General features: G+C 40.6%; 1 protein-coding gene across 1 annotated transcript; it reads left to right on the plus strand.

The window, feature by feature from the left end:
• The first annotated feature begins 624 nt into the window (after positions 1-624).
• Positions 625-27,721, plus strand: gfpt2 (glutamine-fructose-6-phosphate transaminase 2). The gene is made up of 19 exons (XM_061786787.1): positions 625-877; positions 3,781-3,888; positions 7,232-7,339; positions 7,471-7,596; positions 8,128-8,186; positions 8,658-8,792; positions 10,773-10,834; positions 14,175-14,254; positions 16,751-16,862; positions 17,020-17,183; positions 19,411-19,506; positions 19,602-19,699; positions 19,797-19,917; positions 19,990-20,147; positions 20,246-20,360; positions 21,641-21,768; positions 22,815-22,982; positions 25,608-25,769; positions 25,996-27,721. Exons 1-19 carry the CDS (start codon positions 640-642, stop codon positions 26,038-26,040), a joined length of 2,283 nt encoding a protein of 760 aa, XP_061642771.1. The 5' UTR covers positions 625-639; the 3' UTR covers positions 26,041-27,721.
• Positions 27,722-27,766: the final 45 nt, after the last annotated feature.

Raw genomic sequence — 27,766 nt, forward strand, 5'->3', positions numbered from 1 at the left:
AACCCTACTCTGGAGAAGATTAAGTCTCACTGTAAACATCTACAATCAAGAGCATCTTTATGAACGCAAATGGAAACATTCAAGGACAGTAGGACTAGTTGTAGGACTAGAAAATAATGTATCTAAATAAAAGTCTTCCGCAATATTCGGAATTAAAAGCTTTGGACAGATGACTGTGAGGTAGATTGCCATACTGTGCTCATATTCACACAAATGTTACAAAACTTGTAGGACACAGTGCAGTTGTACGACTGTTAATCCCTTGATTGTTAATTATATATATATATATGTCTATATATTTAAAATCTTGTTCCAAGACCTTTTGTTTTGCCTTGTATTTAGCTGACCCTCTGAGGCAAATTTGAAATCTGATTCAAGAAACAAATTGCTGACATAGTTCAATGACATCTGCCAGCACTACTGATTGTGAAAGCCCCGGAGGATGAAGATGACACGGAAGCACACAGAGAAGAGAAATCTCTTGAAGACTCTTCTCTTCTCTGACCGCTCACCATTGTTGGTCACTGTGCTACCTGGATGCATCTAGTAGTAAATGCGAAGCAGTTCACATGGCGCTGAGAGTGTGTCATGTGACGGGCGTCCTGGCTGTGCAGGTACGTGTGTCCCGTGATGTGACAGATGTGGATTCGAGAGGACAAGGAAGGCGTCAACGGGGGGGGGAGGTGGAGTCCCTGCCTCTCCGGGAAACACCATTTAAATGCTCCACGCCAGCCTTCTGTGCGCACACTCCATGCACAGAGAAGCATCATCATCGTCGTCGTCGTCGTCGTCGTCACTCCCACTGACAAAACAGCTCCCTTTTTACTTTCCGTTGACAAGCCGAACTTTTACCCAGCACAGCGTAAAGCCATGTGTGGTAAGTCTTTGTCATTTTTCATTTCATTGTCCGCGTTCGTGCCGGATCGTTTATGCGCCTTACGCGCACAGTGTCGACTTGAGAGGCTTAAAAGTTCGCATAAACGTGTGTACGTGAAGCCAATTCAGTCTTTTCCCACCAGACGTTCACATCGAGGAAAGTGTTGATCGTTAAAACAAAAAATGTCCACCCTAGCTAGCCCTTGTGGCTTTTACGCTCAACTGCTACGTGTCCGTGTTCCCCACCACCACCACCAGGATTTTTATGCCAGTCATGACAGCCTCATTTCAGATGCAATAGAGCGACGTTCATATTGGAAAGTAACCTAACTCATTGTGACAACCTCAAGTGTGCTGGGTAACTTCGGGTCGGTTGTACGCGACGTTTACAACCCGACGTCAATTCACCCCCCACCAGCCAGCCAGCCAGCCAGCCCCCACCTCAACACAACTTAACTGGCTGCCGAAACACTGCGGGCTATGTCCCCCTTCCATTAGCAGCTGTCTGCGTGAAAATATAACATTCCTGCAGGACACGCACACGTTCACACGGCCCTACTTATCAACAAGCATTTGTAAATGTTTTTTTCCCCCAACAAATGACAGATTTTAGAATAATAATATCAACAATATAATAAGTTATTATTATTAGGCTCATATTACTGTTTTGTAAAATGTCAATATTATTTGTATCATTATGACAATATTACAGTGTTTTAATGAGACCCGAAACAAATGCTGAAAGATAAAAAAAATAAAATAAACAAATTTCAAATAAAATAAAACAACTAAATTTTGATTGAGGCCACCAGATAGGTTTTAATCTTTCAGTATGTTTATTCATGTGGTTGTAGTTTTCAGTGCTGGAGAATTGCGTTGCACCAAGCTGTTCCTAATATTTTGGTTGCTTCATTTACCACATGAGAGCCAACGCATTATTTTATGTGGCCCACAAAAGCTAATAAAGTGGGTCTACTTCATCTTTGCTACAAATCATGGATTTTTTTTCCCCATGACCAAGGAATTCAAATATATCAGCGGCACCGTGGCCGACTGGTTAGAGCGTCTGCCTCACAGTTCTGAGGACTGGGGTTCAATCTCCGGCCCCGCCTGTGTGGAGTTTGCATGTTCTCCCCGTGCCTGGGTAGGTTTTCTCCGGGCACTCCGGTTTCCTCCCACATCCCAAAAAACATGCGTGGTAGGTTGATTGAAGACTCTAAAATTGCCCGTCGGTGTGAATGTGAGTGTGAATGGTTTGTTTATGTGTGCCCTGCGACTGGCTGGCAACCAGTTCAGGGTGTACCCCGCCTCCTGAACCGACGATAGCTGGGATAGGCTCCAGCACTCCCGCGACCCTAGTGAAGATAAGCAACTCAGAAAATCGATGGATGGATGGATGGATGGCCATCAGAAGGAAACCATAACTGTGATGAGGCCAGTGACAGAAATTTGTTTGACCTCATGCATTTGATAGACCACTAGTAGGGCAGTGCCTCCATCAGTGTTCAACAGTGTTTACAGCTTTGCAGGTACCTGCTTTTTGTATACATACACTTGGAATTTTATTTCACAGAGAATCAGAGTTCAAAAAGGCACAATTTACCAATGTAAAAAAAAAAAGATTCCTGGATTCGTATTTTTATCTCTATCCGTCTAAGTCTCCACAAAGTTCATACAAACAAGGCAAGTTGTTTTTAATCCCGCTACCTAACAAGGACTATTTCTGGCAGAGATAAATTGTTTAACACCTCTGTGATAGTGTGTGTCAAAACTGACCACAAAAAAATCTAATCTTGGCAATGGCTCTTACAGCTCTTGCTTTTGATCTCATCTCATTAGATTGTGAAGGGACCATTGAGTGTGGAAATTCACCAAGCAAGTGTCCACAAGCCTCTATGCATTCATTCTGACGCATGCGGTATCCAGAGGCATAGATACAGTATAGACATTTTGTAGTCCCAAAGCAAACCCAGTCATGGGGGCCTCAAACAGTGTACTGCACTGACAAAGTTGCATTTTTACCTCAACACAAATCTGTTACAATTATCTGACAGCTTTATTATTAGTTACACACGTGTTTTTATAAGTTCCCCTTCCTACTGGCCAATGAAAACTTACTACCAAAGATTGTGAATATGAATGTCTATCATCAACTAAAATAATTTGAGAACATTTCCCAAGTTAGACAGTCTGTAAAATCCTTTTTGAGGATTCTTGTCTAACACTTCATTCATGAGCACTTTTTTGATAACAACAATAATCAACATGTAATATAGTTTACCTTTTCGACTACTTTAATACGCACGTCCTTGCGATTAAAAGTGTAACTCCAATTTTTAACCACATTCTCCTCTGATAATGACACTGGCAGCAGTGCTATAGGCCTACAGTATATAATAACACCTCTGTATCTTCTGTTGTCACTGTAAGTTACGCACATATGCCAACATTAAAAGGTTGACACATTTAGTAGTTTTGTAAAATTGTTTGCCTTCCTCTGGGCTTCTACTCTTTTCCGCTCCACTGGGGTAAACTCCGCTTCATACTCACCACCGCGCCAACAACTTTATTTTGCTCTCGGCGACCTGAATCTAGTCTGCACACACGCAGTAGGATTGAGTAGTCTATTGTATCAAAAGGGAGGTGGAAGCATATAAACAATCATTAATGATTAAGAATTGAAGACTAAAAAAAAATAACTTTACATTAAAGATTTTATTCATCAGTCTTCATGAGACATTGGGGCACCCTGGAATTCTCACCTCCCAGGCAATTGACTGTGTTTGCCTAAATATAAAACATACCCTGTCTCTATCATGTGACTGTTCTTGAAATGGAATTATTGACATTAAGATCCAAAATAGTTGGCATTTCGGGTTAAACTTGCCACTCTGTGTCCTAAAGGGATTTTTGCTTACCTAAACCATCAAGTGCCTCGGACCAGGAAGGAGATATTTGAGACACTAGTGAAGGGACTGCAGAGACTTGAGTACAGAGGCTACGATTCAGCAGGTAAGACAGGTACCCCCCCCCCCCCCCCCCTTCCACACACACACACGCACACACACAAATTTGAGGTATTTTAGCTATTCCTATATTCAAACAAATGTCATCAGGAACTAGGGAATAGCAGAGTGAGGCAACAGAAGATAATAAATTAATCAGAAATAGACATAAAGGAGCGGTCAAGGTCTGTCCCTCCATGAAGAAATTTAACCTACTGAACCACAGAAGGCTTTTTGTTAGACTTTAAGGTAACTAACTTTTCAGGGTCAAAAACGCCCAGGTATGTTTGCCAAGCAGTACAAGCCAAGTGTCAAGGGTAGGATACAAAAGCAATTTAAGGGTACCATCCCAGTAACAAGCTAAGGTACAATGATATTTTTTACTGAGAGGACCATGAAAAATTCATAGTCATCTAGCAACCATCCACCACGATACATAGCTGGCATATAGTTGAACAAAGATACATTGTTCGTAGTAAAAAAAATAATAATTAAATTTTTTTTACCAATTAAGAAAAATTGGATGATTTCCCATACCTGATGATCTCACCCGGAACACAGTGGTTGGGAATCAGTGGCCAAGTGTGAGTGCTCTAAGAGTACAGTGGTGCCTTGAGATATGAGTGACAACTTGTGCTCTCTGGTGACAGTGACCTCAAGGCAAATCACTTCACAACAACAAGGAATTAAGTAGATGGTGAACAATTATTTAAAAGCAGACCTCAGGCTGTTTATTGCCACGCCCAGTTGAAGTTTACTGCCAAACTACACTTACAACAAAGATAAATTATATGTCGGGTATGCTGTAAAACAACCACATAGCATTGGTTTAGATATGACCATTTATCTTAATGCTAACGACCAATGCAAAACGCCATAGACTGTATAACAAAAGCATCAGTGTCGCAGTTTTGAAATTTATTTTTATACCCTTTAAGCAATGGATAGGTAAACACAAGTGTTGGAGCAACACATGTAGACAGGTAATATAACAATAGTCACAGGCATATATTCTTTATCCTCTACAAAGAACGACTAATTTCTGCAACTTACTGATTCGGTACATGTGTCTCTATACTATACTGCTCCCAGGTGGTGTAGGTGCACATAGGTGCACACACGAGAAACATCAGTACGATGTCCATTGAATAAATAAAAATGACAAAAAGGGTTTGTTTACATTCTAATTAATTACGTCTTTAGCATATGTTAGCATATGATATTATAGTGTGCCATTTCCAGAGGTGGGTAGTAAGGCACTACATTTCCTCCGTTACATTTACTTAAGTAACATTCTCGATAAACTGTACTTGTCAGAGTACTTTAAATGCACTGTACTTTTTACTTTTACTTGAGTATTTATGTGAAGAAGGCTCGATACCTTTACTCAGTTACAATGATTGACATGCCGTTCGCTACTTTTATTTATCCATTTATGCTTGTGCGCCTCTATTTTTAGACTCCCATCTTCGACTTCCGCATAGGGCGCCCATTGCGCCAATCAAACGTGAACACTAATGTCATTTGACTCCCAATTCACCAATGAGACGACACAAGACAGTCACAAGACAGCGCACCTAGGCATCGCGAGCCAAACAAAATGACTCATTTTGGAGAGAAAAAACAGCCGCGTGAGTGTGTTTACAGACCAAAAAACAACAGCTTTGTCATGCAGCTCTTAAATTGTGACTTTCCAAACTTGGATATTTCAGCCCACTTCTAATTTGAGAAAACACCTTGCAGTAAGCAGCAGATGTTTTTGTTGTTGTCTTGGCAGTGGATATGGCAAAATTAGCGCGCGCGCACACACACACACACACACACACACGCACACACACACAATCACTAAGTCTGGTCAGCAAACAGCTTCTTCATGAAGTCATTGAAGTGAATAAAGCAAATAATGTTACCGTAGGGCCCAATGCATGTGTGGTTGTTTTTTTGGCAGTTAAACATTTAAATGGTGGCAGGTGTGTGTCAACTCCCATATATATATATATATATATATATATATATATATATATATATATATATATATATATATAAATTTGATGTTCATGCTCTGATATAAAAAAAAAAAATTAAAAAATCAGAAGTTACTCACAGATTACTCTTGAGTAGTTTTTTCATTGAGTACTTTCTTACTCTTACTCAAGTAAATATTTCGATGAATGCTTTTTACTTTTACTTGTGTCATATTATTCTAAAGTAACAGTACTCTTACTTGAGCACAATATTTGGCTTCTCTACCCACCTCTGGCCATTTCTTTTATTAAAAAAAACATATTACATTAAATGCAGGGTTGTTTTGGGCAAAGCTGGAATGGAATAATGGCATTTCCATTCATTTCAATGAGGAAAGACGATTTGAGATACAAGTTTTTTGATTACAAGCATGTTTACTGAATGAATTAAACGTGTATCTCAAGGCACTACTGTCACTAAAATGTTGAAGGTTTAGGAGAATTGTGGCCATCCTGCAATCAGAAAATGGTGCTTCCTAAGACACTGATCCACTGCATGCATCAGATAGCATTTGGAATTTAGAATTTGGGATTTCTGTGCGGAGATTACGTGTTCTTCTTGATGTTGCATGAACTCTCTTCTGTTACTTGTGCTTACTCCAGCAGTTCAAAAACACTTATGCAGATAAAAGGAAATTAATTGTTGAATGGTGGAATTCGTTGTTGATACTACTTTCATCTCTAATCTACAAGGCTTCTTTAGAGGAACACCTCTGGTATTCATAATCAAGGTTATTCATATCATTCAGCCTGGGAGTGCTGCTGTCTGTCCATGTATCCTTATTGTCCACAAATATTCAATGCAAAAAAAATTCACCTGACTCTCTCATTGCCCTGCAGCCAGTCCTTTGTATGATTACAGTGACACTTGAAAGCAAAGCACCAACCTCTTGTCATCTGGGTAGTGATTGTCATTATTATTTCATTAAGACACACAAATGCTAGGGAAAACATGCCAATGCAAATGTGTGCTTGGTGTTTGCTCATCCTATTTGAGCAGGATGAAGCCGAGGTCGTCTTACAGCTGTTTTACTTGTATTCACACACGCATTGATGGATGGATTGATTAGTCAGTCAGTCAGTTTCTATAATGTATTATATGTATATGTAATTGAATATAGTCTGTACTTTCATTGACTAAGCCTTTGTCCATCCTTATGAAAATGATTTGTTCACATCCCCTCCCTAATTAACTGCGCGCATCACTTACTTTGCAGGATATTGTGATTTGAAGTTTGCTCCCTCGCAATGATCAAAATTGAATCTTGAGTGTTCTTTTCTGTACCGCCTGCCAAACATTTGATGTTGTCTACTGTTTGTTCACAGGCATTGCTGTGGATGGAAAAAACAGGGAACGCTCTGACATCAATGGCAAAACCATCTGTTTAATCAAGAAGAAAGGAAAGGTCAAGGCTTTGGAAGAAGAGCTTCATAGTATGTTTATTCACCTTGGATTAATATTAATCTCTTAAATCATTTATTCCAAGTGTTAAAGCATCATGTCCCCATTTGACACTGTTGTCCACGTCAGTATGAGAGACTTTGTTGTCTGTTTGGTTCCCCAGAGAAAGACTTTCTGGACCTGGAAGAGGAACTGTGTACGCACTTGGGCCTCGCTCACACTCGCTGGGCGACACACGGAGAGCCGAGCGCTCTCAATAGCCACCCTCATCGCTCTGACAGCGATAATGGTAAACTGGCGAAGAAAGACGCTTTCATGTAACGTCACATATGCTACCGCACCCTCTATTGTATTCATGGTGTAGTGTTTACTGTACCCCACATTCAGTGAGATAGTCATGTAACGGTGTAATAGTCTTATGGTGCATTTATTTTTTTACGTATCCATCAAAAAGTGGGTGGTTAATTCGTTTTTAACATTTATTTTAAATTGCTTTTAAATGACACCTTTAACCTCATAATACCACTGACATTTAGCTCAGTAAGGTAGACAAAAGTGGTCGTACACCTCTGTAAACCACAACCATAAGAGTGTCAGTCAAAACTGTGCATTGCAGTGTTTGCAAATGCAAAAAATAAATAAATAAATGTTGCATCTCTTGTATTAGAGCTCATTAAATTGTGCAGGGTGTGTGTTTTGGTGGTTAGAAATATGAATGGCATTTCCATTTGAAGAAACGCAAGTTGGTCTTATCACAGCTCGTCTCACTCGTCTCGAAACCTTTCGCCACGGTCGCTAATCTCTTCAATCTCTCTGCTAGAGTTTGTCGTCATCCACAACGGCATCATCACCAACTACAAGGAGCTGAAGGCCTATCTGGTAAGTAAAAAATGCATGGTGGCATAACTAGGAAATAAAAAATAAAAAATCTCCCATGTTTCCACATTACTACATCATTTCAATTTGATCCAAGCTCCACTCCACTGATGCAGAATTCCAGCAACAGTAAATAAAAAATGTTTCCGGTCGTAAAAAAAGTTGATGGATGTCATTGGTTACAGGTGAACTTTATGAAATTCACAATGAGTTTATATAGTCAAATATGAGCGGCTTAAATGTATTTTCTTCCAAGTACCTATAATGTATTGTAACTGGCATTTGCTTGGTTTAGTATCATTTAGTTCAATGGTTGTCCTGTCGTGGTACGTTAAAAGACTTCATATCAGTTTTAAGGTGCCTAGTCAATACTAGGTGTACTTTACGTCCCAAAAAATCTCCAATTTTAGGACCTTTAGCCAATAGCAAAAAAAAAAAAAAAAGATGAAATATTATGTCTCTTAACATCCTCAGATCACCAAGGGATATGAGTTTGAATCTGAAACAGACACAGAGGTGATCCCAAAGTTGATCAAATATGTTTACGACAACCGGGAAGATGACAGCATCAGCTTCTCCACGCTGGTGAAGAGGGTCATTCAGCAGCTGGTGAGTGGCATGCGCATTCTTTTATTATTGTGTTGTGAGGTGGACATTTTGTATTAGCTGTTCTGGTCGCACACCCACGAGTGATGACAAAGGGCCGTCTGGGACGTAATTCATGACGACCTCATACACACTACTGACCCCCGCCCACTTGCCCCTTCACTCACGAGGCAGCTGTGGTCCAGTTAATTGAGCGGGTCGTCCAATGACCGAAGGGTCAGTGGTTCGAATCCCCGCGCTCTCCGCTGTTGAAGTGTCCTTGGGCAAGACCCTGAACCCTAATTTGCTCCCAGTGGGCCTGGCAACATCTTGCATGGCAGCAGCTGCCCATTGGTGTATGAATGGGATAATGTGTGCACTTTGGGCACCATGATGGCATAGATAAAGTGCTAAATACTGTAAGTGCACTCCATTTATCATTTACATACAAAGGTGAAACACTCTCATACACACTACTGAAACGGTCTCACACACAACGGAATTTTGGTTTGCTCAGATACGGGAGTAAAACACTCACACACACACACTAGGAAAGTGCTCTCATACACACTACAGAAACGTTCACAAACACTAGTGGAATGCAGTCACACTACTAGTGAAAAGCTCTTCGATAGAGACATGTAATACTCATGTACACTACGGAAACGCGTATTTCATGAATACCATGAGAGTATTTCCATACAATATGTGAAAGGATTTCAGTAGTGTATGTAAAAATATTTCACGCCCAAATGGAAGAGTGATTCATTTGTGTCTATAAGAACATTTCACTTGTGCATCTTTGGAGGCTACCATTCCGTTGAAATGGAAGCCTTTCTTTTTCCAGCAGGCTGGAATCCTTTCACGCCCTACTCAAATGCGCTCGACGCTCTAATAACCTGTAATAACCTGAAATACGCGTTTCAGTTGTGTGTATTTCACTAATGTATCCAAGTGTTCCTCGAGTGAGCATTTCACTAGTGTATGAGAATGTCTTTCAGTAGCGTATGAGAGCATTTTAATAGCGTGTGTATTTCACTAGTGTATGTGAGTGAAAACAAGTGTGAGACTGTTTTAGTAGTGTGTATAGTATCATTTTAATAGTGTGTGAGAGCTTTACACTAGCTTATTTGAGTGAAAAAAATATTTTGTAGTGTGTGTGACACTTTTTCAGTAGTGTGTGTATGTGTGTGTGTGTGAGAGAGAGAGAGCATTTCACTGTGAGCAAGCAAGATCAGTTGTGTATGAAACCATTTCAGTATGGTGTATGAGAACAATTTAGTAGTGTGTAAGAATGTTTCACTAGTAGTTGTATATGTGAGTAAAAAAAATAATTCAGTTGCCTGTGTGAGTGTTTCAGTAGTGTGTATGAGAGAATTTGAATCCTGAATAATGGCCCTCGTAAGTGATGTCGTAGTGTCGCTAGGTTTCGTTAAGCGTGTTTTTGTTTGGTTCCACACATTATTCAGTATACCGTATGTTTCGTTTTCCTGCCTGTTTAAAACACAGAGGACCATCACAAAACGGTCTCTGTGGCGACCGCTCTGAAAGCATCCCGGCTAACTTCACTTGCTGTAGAGGATTTCATAGATCAAGAGGCTATTTTCCACTGCGTGGATTTTGGGTGTGAGCTGGTTGTGTGTCCTCTGAGCAACTGTGTTCTTCGTAGTAATGGGAACCAGACAGTTAGACCCCACAGTGCGCTGTATGACCACAACAAAACATTCCCGCCCCTTGCTCTCAAAACCACACAAACTCAGCCAATTATACTTCTATCCACCACAGTGCTTTCGAAACACGGCAGATGTTACACAATAGAAGTCCCAGTTGTTATTTACCGTACCTCCAACACAGGCCCCACCCCCACCAGAACTCTTTTGGGGAAGCATTCTTGGGTCACTGTGTCTCATTTAGGAATACATGTCTAACGTCTATCTTCATTATTAATGAAAACTCTTGGTCTTAAATGTGAACTTTGAGTTTTTTTTCTTTTTTTTGTCTCAGGAAGGAGCCTTTGCTCTGGTGTTCAAAAGTCGCCATTTCGCAGGAGAGGCCGTGGTTGCCAGGTTAGTTAAATTTTCACTAGACTTTACACCGATTTTATCGGCCTTATCGGTATCGGTCGATAATTAGCATTTTATGGTGATCAGCTTTAATGTCATAATTCGCCGACATTGATCGGCTCCGCAAAAGACATTTTACTCCGCGTCGCCATCATGCACAGTATATTTGAATCCAAAAGCTAGTTTATTTTTAGCCTTGTCGCGTGTGTTTTGACGTAGAACAGACAACGCGTCTGAGACAGGCAATGCCGGATCAGACTACAAGACAAATTTGCTCTTTCACGATTGCACTATGACAGACTACTGCAATAAAATCTTGTATTCCGATACCACCGCATTCCGTTTTTTACGATCAGTGGGCTTTATCTTGTCAACTCAAATGCGACTGGATACACTCGTTACAGTGGCGACGCCAACAAGAGTGGCTCGCGCCGACTGTATTATAAAAACAAAATGGGGAAAAACGTGTGTTGGTGGTCACCGGTGGTCAGGACAGGGGAGGACGTTCGTTTAAGGCTTGCTTGAGGTATGCTCACATACTTTTAATACGATACGGCTCGCAAGCAGGCAACAAAACGTTATGTAGCATAGCAAGCTACTGCTAGCACGAATGGTTGGACGTAAACATGCCGGCGTTCTGTCGAATCATGCTCTAAAGTTTTGGTGTGGGTGAAGTAATTTAATTAAAAATAAAGTAATTTAATGACAGTAAGTTAGTACCCATTATTTCTGTCATGCTATAATGTTGGTTTGACCTGACTGATTAGAATACACGATCTGAGGAGAGCAGTGATTTTCCAACCTTTATGGACAACATATTTTACAATTGAAAGATCTCACAGCACACCAACAAACAAAAATGTCACAAAAGTGAATACATTCATGACTGTATTTACTTCCTGCCATCTAATAGAAGACCATTCATTTGTTCTGTCTGTCACTATGCCTCACTGGCATAAATAGAGGAACAAAGATACATTATTTATTGTAAATATATTTTTTTTGAGCAATTAAGTACACAAGTATATACAGTAAATGAACAGGTCATTTAAATAGACACATTCCTCCATCTTGTGATCGGATCGGTTATCGTTTTTTTTTTTTAACTCTGTGATCGGCCCCAATAATCCTGATCGTGTAAAGCCTAGTTTTCACATTACCATACACTCACACACGTCACTGTGTGGTCATGAACCTGTGGTAGTTCAAGATGAGCCAGCCTTCAGAAGCAAACGTCAATGTGATTCATTGTTCCCCTTTCTTTCACTCATTGGCCATTGTTTTAGCACGATGTGAGAAGAATGCTGCGTGCGTATTACATGTTTTTAGTGTCAATTTTCCAATTGTGTAAAAGTTTGTAAAGTCACATCCGAATGCTTGTGTCATTCTACAAGACCCAGACAGATAGGGCGCATTGGTTTATACCTCCTTGCCTTGGCTTGACAATCTTTCTCCTGGGCTTTGTACCGTTCTCTCCCATGGGGCTCTCCTTTGGTCTGCTTCGCTTTCCTGGGCCTGACGTCCTTCTCTCTTTGGAGGCCTCTTTGTAGCTGGCCCTCTGCCTGTGTCTCTGTGACTCCTTGTCGGACCGTTTCCTGTTTCATACCTTGGCAGAATGACACCTGTTTTATCACTCCCTAAGTTTTATTTCAGTTGATATATTTCCTGCTCCAGTTATCCATCATCAAGATCAGGGCGAGGCAAATGACTGCGTGAGCAAAGGGGAATTCGAAAGAAAGAGGGTGCAAACCCTATAAAAATAAAATATAAAAATGATTCAAGACAAGTGGGTAGTAGCCACTGTGGATGTGACCCTGATCCCTGAACCTGCAACACAATCGCTTAACATCCTGTTATTTTATAGCCTTTCTGTAGCTGTGCTACTAATTTTTCAATCACTTTGCTCTATTTCATTCTTATGCTAACCCTCGTAAGGGGGATTTGCACAGTATCTAGGTAGTGATATGATGTGCTGCGACGTATCCAGCATTTCCAATCCTTAAAGGGGAGTTTGCAATTAATTCCCCCCCCCCCCCCCCCAAATAAATAAATAAATAAAGGCTTTTATCAGCATTACAGCACAACAATAGCGTTCAAGCGCCATTGGGTCCCTTGAAAGGCACTATATAAGTCTAAATTACCTTATTATTATTATTATTATTATTCAAAAATGCTTTGTAGTTTTCAATCACTGGAATGATGTGCAACATGTTCAACCAGTCTGAGCAGTGTAAGCCTTTGCTTATATCCCAAACACAGCAGTTCTTTCTTAATATTGGAGTTGGCAAAAAAAAGCAGCTAAGCAGCAATGATGTCATGTCATCCTGATGTTTGCATGGTGTCAGGGGAATGGGCAATGATGTGGTAATAGTGTTTATTCTTCAATTCATTTCTTCATTTGGCATTTCTCACCATTCACACGTAAGAGAAATACAATACTACTTCAAGTTTCCAAAAGTATTTTGCCAAAAAGAGGGCATAGTTTTCACAAATATGTTCAACAGTGAGTGTGTATGAAGGAATGTTTGTAGACTGATACTTGGCATCTCTTGTTATAGTCTACAAGGATCTGGTTCCAGACATGACTTTTGAGTTGTTCCTGTTGAGACTTTATCTTCCTCAATTGTTTTCCCTCTGTCTCTCTTTCCACCAACACATCTCACTTTTCTATCATCCATTTGCTTCCCCTCTTTTTCCTGTCTTTTCCCTCCCTCAGGGTAAATATTGTACTGGATAGCGACCACACGTTTCTGTTTGCAAGCCTCACTTCAAGCCCCACGCCCCTTAAAACAACCACCAGGCTTGCGTCAGTGGAGCCGAGCCCCTAGAGAAATCCGAACTGGAAAGAAAAGATAGATTCAGCCATACAAATAACGTACGTGCTAAGGAGAGGCCTTAAGTGTTTCTGGCTTAATAACCAACTTGGCATGAAGAGGTTTGATTAAGATCTTTTGTTTGCTCTTAGGTCAGTCACACCTGTCAAATGTAGCTGGACCTTTGCCTTTGTCACCTCAACAGCCAATCAGAAACTCGACTGAATTAACAGCCAGTAAAATTAGTCTGACAGTGTTCAAGAACTGGAAACAAACCCTTACGGGGATGGGGTGAAATGTTGAATCTGTTGAAAACATTTCCAATTTAAATACTTGAAAGATTTTAGGAATTAATGAGAGGAAGTATGATGTAAACATAAGAAATTCATACAAACCTCATATGAATACAAATTTAACAACGTTTCGAGAGTGCATCAGCATCCATACACAAGCAGTGTGTACAGTAACTTAAATTGTTGTTAATTTAACAGTAAACTTATTATTTTTCCCACCTCCTCACCTATAATCAGAAGAGGAAGTCCGTTGCTCATTGGCGTACGAAGCGAACACGAGCTGTCAACTGAACACATCCCTGTCCAATACAAGGGCGGTAAGTACGGTACTCTTCCTCACTTTGCCTGCCTCATTGCAATCAAAATCTGCTTCGCTGACCCCCACTCACACATGTACTCTCACTGGACATTTCATTAAGTACCCCTGCACTAATTGAATCTTTGTTATAAAAAATGTTGAGAGGTGAAAAACTAAGAAATACCTCTTGGTATTATTGACTCACAAACCACAACCGCTACAGCCACAATACACACAGATCACATATGTAACATACTATGTACTCTATATATACACCTGAAACGTGAGCCTAGACTTTAGTGAAATATTAATTATAATATATGGAATATGACACACAAAAAAATGTCTTTCTGTTGAACAGCTTTCACCATCAATGTGCTGTATGTGAGCTGTACGTATATATAAATCCTAAATATTTTGAATATTTCACATTGTTTTTGCATACAAGCTATAAATCACGGAGTTTATTTCAGAGACTGAGTTAACGACGGTTTGACATTTCTTACAGTATATAATACATGTTGTATAATGTACAGTAATTACATTATCTGACTTTGAATATAATGTGCAGTCGAAATACCACAGCCAACTATGAGTTTTAAGACCTAATACGGTTAACAAAAACAAGTACATATTGTTGATTGGACCAGCATAATATGGAGGAATAACTAATAACAGACATTTGCTTCAACTGCTGATCAGGCTTTTCTGTGACACTTTACCCACACTATGCAAAAACATGTACAAACCCCAATTCCAATGAAGTCGGGATATGTTGTAAAATGGGAATAAAAACAGAATACAATGATTTGGAAAATCCTTCATACATTATTCAACCTATATCCAATTGAATACACTACAAAGACAAGATACAGTATTTCATGTTCAAACTGATACTTTGTTTTTTGCACATATTCACTCATTTAAAGTTTGATGCCTTGGTACACATTCCAAAAAACCTGGGACAGGGGCACCTGTGATCACCTTTCCTTTAAACAACACTCAATAAGCATTTGGGAACTGAGGACACTCATTTTTGAAGGTTTGTAGGTGGGAGTTTTAACTTGCTTTTGTAGATGTAGCGACAAACTGTGTTAACTAACTGGTTTTCTGAAGTGTTCCTGAGCCCATATGGTAATATCCTTTCCAAAATGATCCCAGTTTTTAATGCTTTAATGTTTTCAATCTGCCTGAGGGATTAAAGGACACAAGCGTTCAATGTTGGTTGCCCCTATCACAGTTTTTTTTGGAATGGGTTGCAGGCATCAATTTCAAAAGTGAGTGAATATTTGAAAAAAAAAAAGTTTGTAGCCGCTCACATCACATCTTTTTAGTGTATACAATTGAATATCCTGTAGGTTGGAAAGGATTTGGAAGTCATTATATTCTGTCCGCAGATGTGGGAATGGTTGTTTATGTGTACCCTGCGATTGACTGCTGGCCAGTTCAGGGTGTAGCCCGCCTCTCGCCCAGAGTCAGCTGGGATAGACTCCAGCATGTCCGTGACCCTAGTGAGGATAAGCGGTATGGAAAATGGATGGATGGATGTATTCTGTTTTTATTTACATTTTTACACAACTTTGAATTTGCGGTTTGATTGTCCAATTAATTGACAACTCTAAATTCGCTGTCTATATGAATGTGAGTGGTTGTATGTCTTGTGACTGACACCCTCTGTACAGGATCTAGGGTATTGCTGAACGTCATGAATCACATTCCCAGTAAATTTCACTTACATTGTTTGTGTCAGCCCCTGTATGCCAAATGCACCTTAGCTATGTTGAAATGAATGTCTTAACTGCTTTGAATTTGGGGTGCAATTGTACAGTAATGCATTGTAAAGCCTTAGAAAAACGCCTTCTTCTTAACAGTTGCAAGCTGCCAAGCATTTCAAGGAAGCTTCTCCTTCGAAAAAAAATTGAGAAGCTTTCCATGAAAAGTGGAAATCCATCAAGCAAAAGCTGAAAATGATTGTATATACAGTAGACTAAAGAAAGTTTGGTTATTTTGCATTTCCCTCCCTATTTGATTTGTTTGATTTGTCTTCCCGTGAACGATTCGGGTTTTTTTTTTTTTTTTAAAGGGAGTGACACCAGTCGAAAGTGCAATGCAAGGTTACTGTTGTTGCCATGAGTGAGGACAGAACAAGCCGGGGTGTGTCAATTTAATGGCTTAGTGCCTCTTGCCTTCTATTTAAAATGTCTTTGACCTGTATAGATGAATAACTAAACAGACTACTACCAGTTATCACACACCTAAACCATTTTTTTTTTTTGCAACTTCCTTGACCATTCTTTGTAATGACCCTCGCCCCCAAAAATCAAGACAGAATCAAGGTTCATTTTTACATCATTCTGATTTGTTACCAAAGCAGCTATGCTAATCTGATCATAAAATAACAATGTTGCAAAACATTTTCAGCAGGAAGCTCAGCGAAAGAATTTGTCACGTCTACATATTGTTTTAGGGACTCCTTTTAGGGACTCCGTTTGACCTCTGATTTTTGACCCCACAGCTCTCTTAAAGGAGGACATTCTGGAAAAGAACAACCACAACCGCCCTGGTGGCACTGTTAACTCTGTAGGGGATGGCAGGCCGGTGGAGTATTTCTTTGCCTCTGACGCCAGGTGAGAACTCCCCAATCTGTAATAAACCTCACACAAACCTATGAAAATCTGACCTCTTGTCTTGCTTCCTCATTTGTAAAATGTACTGTGTGTAAATGGAATCACCTATTTTTGTTTCTTGCCTTTTGCAAACACCAATATTTTATCTGACTCACAGTGCCATTATTGAACACACTAACAAGGTGTTATACCTGGAGGATGATGACATTGCCGTGGTGAGAGGAGGGAAACTTTCCATCCACAGGATGAACCGGCAGGCCGGTGAAGATCCTGTGCGGGCCATCCAAACTCTAAAAATTGAGCTGCAACAGATCATGAAAGGTCAGACATTTGAAAACGAGAGATTTGAAATTGTCTGCTTGAATTAAAGTAGAAATTCTTTTTTCCTCTATACTTGCACTCCCTCTGCTGGTTGAAGACAGTGAATACATAAACGGTTTTTATAGTGTATAGAATAGACTAAAATCTAGTGAGGGTAAGCGGAAGAGATAATGGATGGAATGACAATACAGTACAATACAATAATACAATACAATACAATAATACAATACAATACAATAATGCCACTGCAACAATTATTTATTCATCACAAAATTATAGCATTTAAAAACAGTAAAAAGCAGTATCCTACAACAGTTAATGAAATCTAACATATAAAATTACAAATTTAACAAAGATATTAGAGTGGACAGCACAGTGCCCAAGATGTTTTCATGTCTGCCTCACAGATTTGAATCCCAGCTCAGGCCCTCCTACATTCTAAAAACATGCATAATAAGTTAATTGAAGACTCTAAATTGCCCGTAGGTGTGAATGCAAGTGTGAATGGTTGTTTGTCATTGTGCTCTGCAATTGGCTGGTAACCAGTCCATTTTGTACTGCACTTCTCTCCCACACCCTCGCGACCCTAATGAAGGCAAATGGTTATACTAGAGTAGTGCTTCTCAAACTTCTTCGTACTTACCCCTCAAAGTACCATCATAATGATCAACAGTAAAATACAGCAGCGTAGTAGCCCTAAAGGCCTCTTTATACTCCCGAGCTTGCGCAGCCGACAACGCCCGCATTGCATCACGTGACTGACGAATTGGCCCGCGCGGCCCCTCTGCGTAGCTTGACCCGCACACGGCAAAAATTTTTGCTGCGCGTAGAACGCCGTGGAGATCATCTCTCGTGATTGGTCCGTTTTAGTCACATGCTGTGATGACTTACTCAGCGTGCCCCTTGGTTCTACATACCATCGACAGCCGCAGTCAGCGCGGTCGCCGTCCACTCGAGTATAAAGAAGCCTTAAGTGTTGATTAAAAAATGAGACCGATGTTTTATTCCTAAAAAGTATGTGTAATATTATTGTAATCTACTGTAACATTTTGCAGTCTGGCCATTAACACTCCACTTACACAAGTACTCACGTTTCTTTTTTTTTTTTTTTTTTTTTACTGCTTATCCTCAAATCACTGATGGTGTAGTGGTACATTCACCTGATGGGATAGGTTCCAACACACCGCAACCCTGGACAGAATAAGCGGTATTGAGAATGGATGGAAGGATGGGTGCTTATCCTCACTAGGGTCACGGATGAGCTGGAGCCTAATCAGTATAAAAAATAAATAAATAAAACAAATCTGTACTTAATAATCCATCCATCCATTTTCTGGACCACTTATCTCACGAGGGTCATGGGCATGCTGGAGCCTATCCCAGCTATCTTCAGGTGAGAGGCGGGGTACACCCTGAACCGGTCGCCAGCCAATCGCAGGGCACATAGAAACAAACAACCATTCGCACTCACATTCACACCAACGGGGAATTTAGAGACTTCAATCAACTTACCATACATGTTTTTGGGATGTGGGAGGAAACCGGAGTGCCCGGAGAAAACAGCATCCAGGAACAGGGAGAACATGCAAACTCCACACAGGCAGGCCGGGATTTGAACCTCCGGTCCTCAGAACTGTGAGGTAGATGTGCTAACAAGTTGTCCACCGTGAACTTAAAAGTTAAATGCAACTGAACTGTACTTAGGCAGTGATTATTTCACTTACCACTAGAGGGAGCCAGCGTACCACTAGTGATACTTGTACCACACTGAGAATCATGGTACAAAAGGTTTGCAAATATATATGCCATATACTGTAGGCAACTATTGAACTGGTGGGGTAGTGGTAAATGATGCTGCCTTTCATGAGTATGGGTTTGATTCCTAGCCAGTGACTAAATACGCAGCCACAGCCAATCCCAAACTCATATAAAAAAAATAAAAAAAAGGTGGGTTGCACCAGGAAGGGAATCCAGCGTTAAAAACTGCCGAACAAATCGTACGAGCTGTAAGCAACTCGCTGTGGTGACCCCTAATCGGACAAGCCGAAATTAACAACAATAAAACGGCTGTAATCAACAACTGCAGCACAATGATGTGCAGAAATAGTATGACATGCCTATGCTAGAATGGCCACAATACAATATTATATGTCCGCATTTGTCTGTTCGGTGCTAGAAAATATACTTGTAATTAGTACATTTTAATTTAATTATCTTTCCTCTACAGGAAACTTTGATTCGTTCATGCAGAAAGAGATCTTTGAGCAGCCAGAGTCGGTGGTTAACACAATGAGAGGTCGCATTTGTTTTGACTCCAATACTGGTAACCATCATGCATTATTTATATCCCACCTGTTATTTTCACACATAATAGAGAGAATATGTGTAATGCAACTGTTTTATTCAACTCTTCCTCAGTGGTTCTCGGAGGACTGAAAGACCACCTAAAAGAAATCAAACGCTGTAGACGGCTAATCGTGATTGGCTGTGGCACGAGTTTCCATGCTGCAGTCGCTGTAAGTTTAGGTTGATCGATTGTCAAACATTGTTGAGGAAGTTTGCATCTTTATTGTAAAATTGGTCATCAGCTGCCTTCCTCTCAAACATTTTCAGACCAGACAAATACTGGAGGAACTAACAGAGCTGCCTGTCATGGTGGAGTTGGCGAGTGACTTCCTGGACCGCAACACGCCTGTTTTCAGAGACGATGTCAGCTTCTTCATCAGCCAGTCAGGTGCCAACAACACCCTGCACTCTATGCTTCCTGTCTCAAAGACATTTCATAACTCTTTGCACTCACCATCAGGAGAGACAGCAGACACCTTAATGGCTTTGCGTTACTGTAAGGACAGAGGTGCCTTAACAGTGGGCATAACCAACACTGTGGGAAGCTCAATTTGCAGAGAAACGGTCTGTGGTGTCCACATTAATGCTGGGCCTGAGATTGGAGTCGCTAGCACCAAGGTAAAACTACTATCGCATTGTTCAAACCTTCTTCCTAAGATGAAACTTTGGACTTGGCAATATAAATTGAGTTTTCCCCTGCTCTGTGTGTGGTCCAGGCATATACCAGTCAATTTGTGGCACTCACCATGTTTGGGCTTATGATGAGTGAGGACAGGCTGTCCCTACAGAAGAGAAGACTGGAGATCATCAGCAGTCTCAGGGATCTACCTGGTAACAACACAACACGCAGCTAGAGTAGTAGTCACTTAGAGTGCATACCGGTACCTCTACTGAGGTTGAACTGTTAACTGCTGTTTAAAAAAAAAACTAAATACAAAATAATATGAGGTGACATTTGGTTTTATTCCTCTGACCATTTTGTGGAGAGGGTAGTTTCTGCACTCAGCAATGCATACGTTGAGACAAATGAGACAAATATAACAGACAGGGTTCACAACTGGACTCATCACCTGACAGTTATTCCCAGGCGTAAACGTCTAGACAACCATTCACATTTACATGCAATTTAGAACCAGCACCACATTGTACACCTTTATTGAAACTACTTGCAAACCATGCATTTGGTACCTGGTACCTAACCTGACTTACTCCACCTCTTAATAGTCAACTCAACTTTATTTATAGAGCATTTTCAACTAACCTTTACTTATATAGCATAAAACACATTATTAATAATAATAATAATGGGCAGCACGGTGGACGACTAGTTAGCACATCTGCCTCACAGTTCTGAGTACCCGGGTTCAAATCCGGCCTCGCCTGTGTGGACTTTGCATGTTCTCCCCGTGCCTGTTTTTTTCCGGGTACTCTGGTTACCTCCCACATTCCAAAAATATGCATGGTAGGTTAATTGAAGACTCTAAATTGTCCATAGGTGTGAATCAGAGTGGAAATGGTTCGTTGTTTCTATGTGCCCTACGATTGGCTGGCGACCAGATCATGGTGTACCCCACCTCTCGCCCAGAGTCAGCTTGGATAGGCTCCAGCACGCCCGTGACCCTAGTGAGGATAAGCGGTATGGAAAATGGATGGTTAGATGGATAATAATAATAATAATTAAAATATTCCTTTTTAAAAATATCTCTTCAAAACAAACCAGTTGATAACATTGAAACACTCCTGCAGTGCCTATACCATACAAAAATGCAATATAACAGTACGCAACATCTGGATCAGTTCATAAATTCCAAAAACCCTGGACCGATTAGCTGTAAATGGCAGCATATAGAGGCTGAAATCTGATTGGACAATAAATTTAACATCCACATTCGTGTACTTGAAGCAATGTCATTTAACATTTTTTGTGATTTAAGTTGTAAATGTGGGTCAGTGGTTCTGATAATGTGTAGGCCTGCTGACGACCCACCACTGATAAAACTAAAACCTGAAACCCACCTCCTGTAGGGCCTATATGCCTTAATTTTTTCATTAAAAAAAAGAAAATAGGAGCATTTAACATCATCATGAAAATTGTAATTTGTGTGTCCTAGATCTGATAAAAAAGGTGTTGTCTCTGGATGAGAAGATAAAGATCATTGCTGAAGAGCTATACCAGCAGAGGTCTCTTCTGGTCATGGGCCGTGGTTTCAATTATGCCACATGCCTGGAGGGGGCACTGGTAAGTTAAGCCCCTTTTCCATAATACCGGTTCTATCACCAACCAATCTGGTTCCGCCCTGTGTGGTCGCTTTTCCATTACACTTTTCTAGGCAGGCAGTGACAATGGCACCTTTCCTCAGAACCTCCTCCGACCTGGTTCTAAAACGCAGGGCGAGGAGGGCCGTAACGTCACTGTCATCTGATTGCCCTACAGATGTAGTCCAGTGGCTTTTTGTGCTTCTGAGCGCCGTTTTCATCTACTGAAAAAAATTAAACAGAGAACTTGTCACTTTCACAATCATGGCTTTTTTAGTGAATAAGCGAAGATTAATGATACGATTTCACAGAAGGTTGGCAGGAATTCACTTCATCGTGAATTTACCGCAATTTAGTACTTACGGGAAGTAAATATTTGTGCAGATTTTAAAAGTTGTAACCGAGTAAAATATTACCATATTTTGTTTCGATTACTTGACTTCAAATAAATTGCCCAACGTGTTTTTCTTTACAGCGAATTAACCGGTACAAGCTTACCCAGATGTGTTGTCTCCTTCGAAGCCCCATTTCATCTTCAGCAGCATACTGCTCCATGACCTCAAACAATCTTCGATGCTTTTCAGCAGTATTCCGCCACGCTGCTCGTAAAATTATTTGCTTTTTTTGCCTCTCTTCATGCTTGCGCCTGTTGAAAGGCCAAAGAAAAAGGAAGAAATAAATCACTGTCTCCGCAACGTCCATTGTCGTAGCAAGAATGTGGGAAATGATGAATGGGCTGGTAGTCACCTTCTTCTTGATCCCGCCCCAATCCCTCCCACTTTTGATTGGTGCCTGTTTTAATGGAAAAGCAACGGAGGCCAGGCCAGGCCAAGCAAGGCCAGGGTAGACCTGGGCCAGGCCGTTCTGGAACTTGTAATGGAAAAGCACCATTAGTTACCATCTCAGTATTACATAAACTATGGTGATCATGTGGAATCCCTTAGTAAAGCACCTACTGTACTGTAATGTACCTCCTGCAGTTTTCCTCTTTCTGTTAAGTTGGCTTTATTCTGAACTTATCTCATGCAGAAAATAAAGGAAATCACCTACATGCACTCAGAGGGCATCCTGGCAGGCGAGCTGAAGCACGGGCCTCTGGCCCTCATTGACAAACATATGCCAGTCATCATGATCATCATGAAGGATGCCTGCTACACCAAGTGTCAAAACGCCCTACAACAAGTCACTGCTAGATCGGTAGGTAGATCGGTAGACACTGTGTCCGCATTGGCTGCTGTTCACGTTGTTCAAGCAGCGCATACCAAATAGGCATGTGTTTGTGTTGCGTGTGGAAACCCAGTAGTGGCTGGACTATGTCTGCTTGGACCATGCAGTATGTATGTTTACACTTGTTTTGTTTTGATAGCTGTCTAATTCCTTCTTCTTCTGTAGACTGGTCCCAAGGCTGGATAAATGCAGAGGGTTGCATCAGAAAGGGCATCCGACTTAAAAAATATAAAACAAATATGAGCGTTCATCCAAAGAATTCCTTACCGGAATGGTTGTGGCCCGGGTTAATAACGTCTGACATCGGCGTCAGTGACTTACAGGGCGTCGGTGGAAATTCAGCTACTGCGAGTACAAGACGAAGGAGAGGTGGAAAGCAGGTTCTTAGGCAGAAAGCAAAGAGGCAAGCACAGAGCCTAGAAGTGAATGTGGGGACTTTGAATGTTGGGACTATGACAGGAAAATCTTGGGAGTTGGTTGACATGACGCTTAGAAGAAAGATTGCTATATTGTGTGCCCAGGAGGGCAGGTGGAAAGGCAGTAAGGCTAGAAGTTAGGGGTAAGGTTCAAATTATATTACCATGGTGTGAATGGGAATAGAAATGGAGTAGGCGTTATTTTAAATGAAGAATTAGCTAAGAATGTCTTGGAGGTAAATAGAGTGTCAGAATCAAGTGATGAGGCTGAAACCTGAAATTGAGGATGTTAGTACGTATAATGTAATTAGTGGCTATGCCCCACAGGTAGGATGTAACCTAGAGGTGAAAGAGAAATTCTGGAAGGAGCTAGACGAAGTAGTTCTGAGCATCCCAGACAGAGAGAGAGTCGTGATTGGTGCAGATTGTAATGGACATGTTGGTGAAGGAAATAGGGGTGATGAAGAAGTGATGGGTAAGTTTGGCATCCAGGAAAGGAACTTGGAGGGTAAGATGGTGGTCGACTTTGGAAAAAGGATGGAAATGGCATTAGTTAACACTTTCTTCCAGAAGAGGTAGGAACATAGGGTGACCTACAAGAGCGGAAGTAGAAGCATGCAGGTGGATTACATCATGTGTAGATGATGTAATCTGAAGGAGGTTACTAATTTAAGGTTGTGGTAGGGGAAAGTGTACCGAGACAGCATAGGATAGTGGTGTGTAAAATGACTCTGAAGGTGGGGAGGAAGATTAAGACGACAAAGACAGAGCAGAGAACCTTGCGTTGGAAGTTGAGAAAGGAAGAGTGTTGTGTGGCTTTTCGAGAAGAGCTGAGACAGTCTCTCGGTGGACAGGAGGAGCTTCCAGAAGACTGAACCACTGCAGAAATTGAAATGTGTTGACTGGTGTCAGTAGTGTGCTGGATAGATGGAAAGAATACTTTGAGGAGTTGATGATTGTGGAAAATGAGAGAGAAGGAAGAGTAGAAGAGGCAAGTGTGGTGGACCAGGATGTAGCAATGATTAGTAAGGGGGAAGTTAGAAAGGCACTAAAGAGGATGGAAAATGGAAAGGCACTTGGTCCTGATGACATGGGTGATGTGCAGAGCTGTGGGAACCATAGAGGAATAAAGTTGATGAGCCACACAATGAAGTTATGGGAAAGAGTAGTGGAGGCTAGACTCAGGATAGAAGTGAGTATATGCGATCAGCATTATGGTTTCATGCCCAGAGAGAGTCCCACAGATACATTATTTGCCTTAAGGGTGCTGATGGAGAAATACAGAGAAGGTCAGAAGGAGTTAGTGTGTCTTTGAAAATCTAGAGAAATCCTATGACAGGGTACCCAGAGATCAACTATATTCTCTGCATGCGGAAGTCTGGAGTGGCAGAGAAGTATGTGAGAATAGTACAGGACATTTATGAGGGCAGCAGAACAGTGGTGGGGTGTGCTGTAGGTGTGGCAGAGGAATTTAAGGTGGAGGTGGGACTGCATGAGGGATCAGACCTGAGCCCCTTCCTGTTTGCAGTGGTGATGGATAGGCTGACAGATGACAAAAAAACACGTTTGTTGAGTCATTAACATTGCATTAACAAAGAGAGCAAGCCTTTTTCAACAGTTGAGATTGCTCAATAATTTGTACTACTAACACACACATTTAGGATTGACCAGTAGTATAGATTTGTAAAAAATATTAAATTTACCAAATTTGGACATCGGAGGTTCCAGCCCGACGCCAGCAATATACAATAGAAAAGAATGCGTTTATTTTTTTAAACTACAAACTTCCCCTTTAAAGCAATATAGAAAGAGCACAAAAACTGCAAAAAGGTGAGTTCCTTTGCAAGTAACAAAGGATAGGTTAAAAGAAAAAAGGTGAATTGGAAAATGGCAAACCGCAAATTGGCAGGGATTACTGTGCTGTATTAACAGTGGGTGAGTGGAAAATTCACCCAAAAATCATATTCAAAGCAGGATGGCTGAATAAAATCGGATTCTAATGGACCAGCAATGATTTAACTAAATCCAATTATCTTAATCCAGTAACAAAAAAGACTGATCATGTGAAAGAGCATTACATTGCATGATTTCAGAGGGACACTAATCCCTACAACCAGCACATACTGTCATTAATGATGTCTGGCTATGACTCCCCTCACACGCACTTCCCCCCATTCAGGGCAGGCCCATCATCCTGTGTTGCCAGGATGATACTGAGGTGACCACGAATGCTTATCGGACCATCGAGCTGCCACGTACTGTTGACTGTCTGCAGGGCATCCTCAGTGTCATCCCACTGCAGCTACTGTCCTTCCACTTGGCCGTGCTGCGAGGATATGATGTAAGTACGTGTGGGTGACATACACTTACCAACCACAACATTTCTAATGCCTCTTTTAATTTCAATTTAAGAGAAAACTGAACATTAAACAAATGCTTATAATATCTAAAACTTAAGGTAATCATGATACATCTGAACCGGACTGCACACTACCGGATGTCCTAAAGTGTTTTCATATTGACAAACTGAACTGTTTATGATCATAGATTATTTGGCTTCTCTGTAGGTTGACTGTCCCAGAAACCTAGCCAAGTCTGTGACAGTGGAATGAACACACGTCACAAAGCACAAGAGAGCAGAAAGAATGCTGATAGCTTTGCAGCCCAAATGTGCAATTCAACTTTAAGAATAATTGTTTTTATGGCTTTGTGTGTGTGTGTGTGTGTGTGTGTGTGTGTCTGTCTGTCTGTCTGTCTGCATCTACATGGAAAGTGAGTGTGCATTCGCGATGTGCGAACGAAACAAATGGAAAGGACAAGGTACGAGGAACTTTGAAAAACATTTTTTGTTTGTTTTTGTTTTTTCATTAAAACAAATGTGAAGTTTGACCAATACACTGATGAGGGAGCACCAGTCTAGTGCCATTGAGGCTGCAGGCCTTGCATGGATCACAACATTCTGTGCCTTTTCACTAGATGAGCCAAAAATACTTTTAACGGGCTTAATATAATAAGATCTTTGAATGCCGTATAGATTAAATTACAGTTGTGCAATATGGGGACTAAATGTGCATTATGAATGTACACAGTTGTGACTGAGCTGATTTTTCTGGTTTTAATACTGACACTTGCTTATCCGGCATCCAATGAAATTGAAGAGTTACAGAACTTAATTCCGAAGAGTTCTGCAGGTATGGAAGTCTGATGCATACCTTCTGTATGTTGTAATGTACATAGTCGGTCCGTGTCTCTTTTGGTCATTGGATATAACGATTGGAGACAGATATTAAAAATAGAAAAACCATTTGATTTTCGTTTTTGCAGGACCTCCCAAAAGGAAATTCCTGTAAAGTACTTTTCACATTCTGACTTGATTTTACATTTGTGTCATATTCTGCTTCATGTTTATTGTTGTTGTAGTTTAATTTAAAATGAAGATTTTGTTGCATCTGTTTACACAAACAGGATCATTTGCAAAGATTAGTTTCATGCTATGATCGGAGCATGTTAGAATTCTAATTGCATCACTTTCAATTTATTCTGCTAAATGCACAATTGTCATGACACACGTATGCAGTCATCATTCAATCCAAGCCATTGAATAACTATATGCCATTACTTTTACCAGTGTTTATTTTTCAGCTTTTGGGATATTTGTATGGCTTTATAACAAATGAAGATATTCTGTATTTATCTGACTGATATTTTCTAAACATAAAAAGGGTTTCATTTATATTTGTAACAGATGTTTCCTTGTTTTTTTTTCTTTTCTTACCTTGTGTTTTAAAGGTCCCGTATTTTACCAAACCAACTTTTTCTAGTACAGGTATTTGGGATGTTATATTGGGTATATAGTGCCTGTGAAATATGAATTCAAATTGTCCACCCATTCCTGAGTTCCAGACGTTTTTCTGCCGAGAGGCCTGAAATCAGGTCATTTGAATTTCTCAAGCTTATCTGTGTAACTAGCGAAGATGGCAACCAATCAGAGGAAAGCCAAATATGGACAAAGCTGATACAAAACTGGGTCAAACAGAAGTAGCTGTCAGAGGGGCCTTTTATGGACACCCGTATGACAAAACCAAGGTTTTTAAAAAAAAAAATAATTTTTTTTAACGAAATTGACACTTTATACTAAGTTTCTGTTAAGAGAGTCACTCTATGGAGGTCTAACTAGCCAAAATATGGGACCTTTAACAGATATAACCGTACCTAGGTAACGCATTGTACCCAAAATGTGCAATTAATTTGCTCATTCCTGTAAACAAATGTGCATTAAATTTTTATCCCATCTATCTGTCTGTCTGTCTTTCCATTCGTCCCTTTAAAAATGTAACA

Source organism: Phyllopteryx taeniolatus, chromosome 10 (genome assembly GCF_024500385.1).
Source record: "Phyllopteryx taeniolatus isolate TA_2022b chromosome 10, UOR_Ptae_1.2, whole genome shotgun sequence".
Classification (NCBI taxonomy): Eukaryota; Metazoa; Chordata; class Actinopteri; order Syngnathiformes; family Syngnathidae; genus Phyllopteryx; species Phyllopteryx taeniolatus.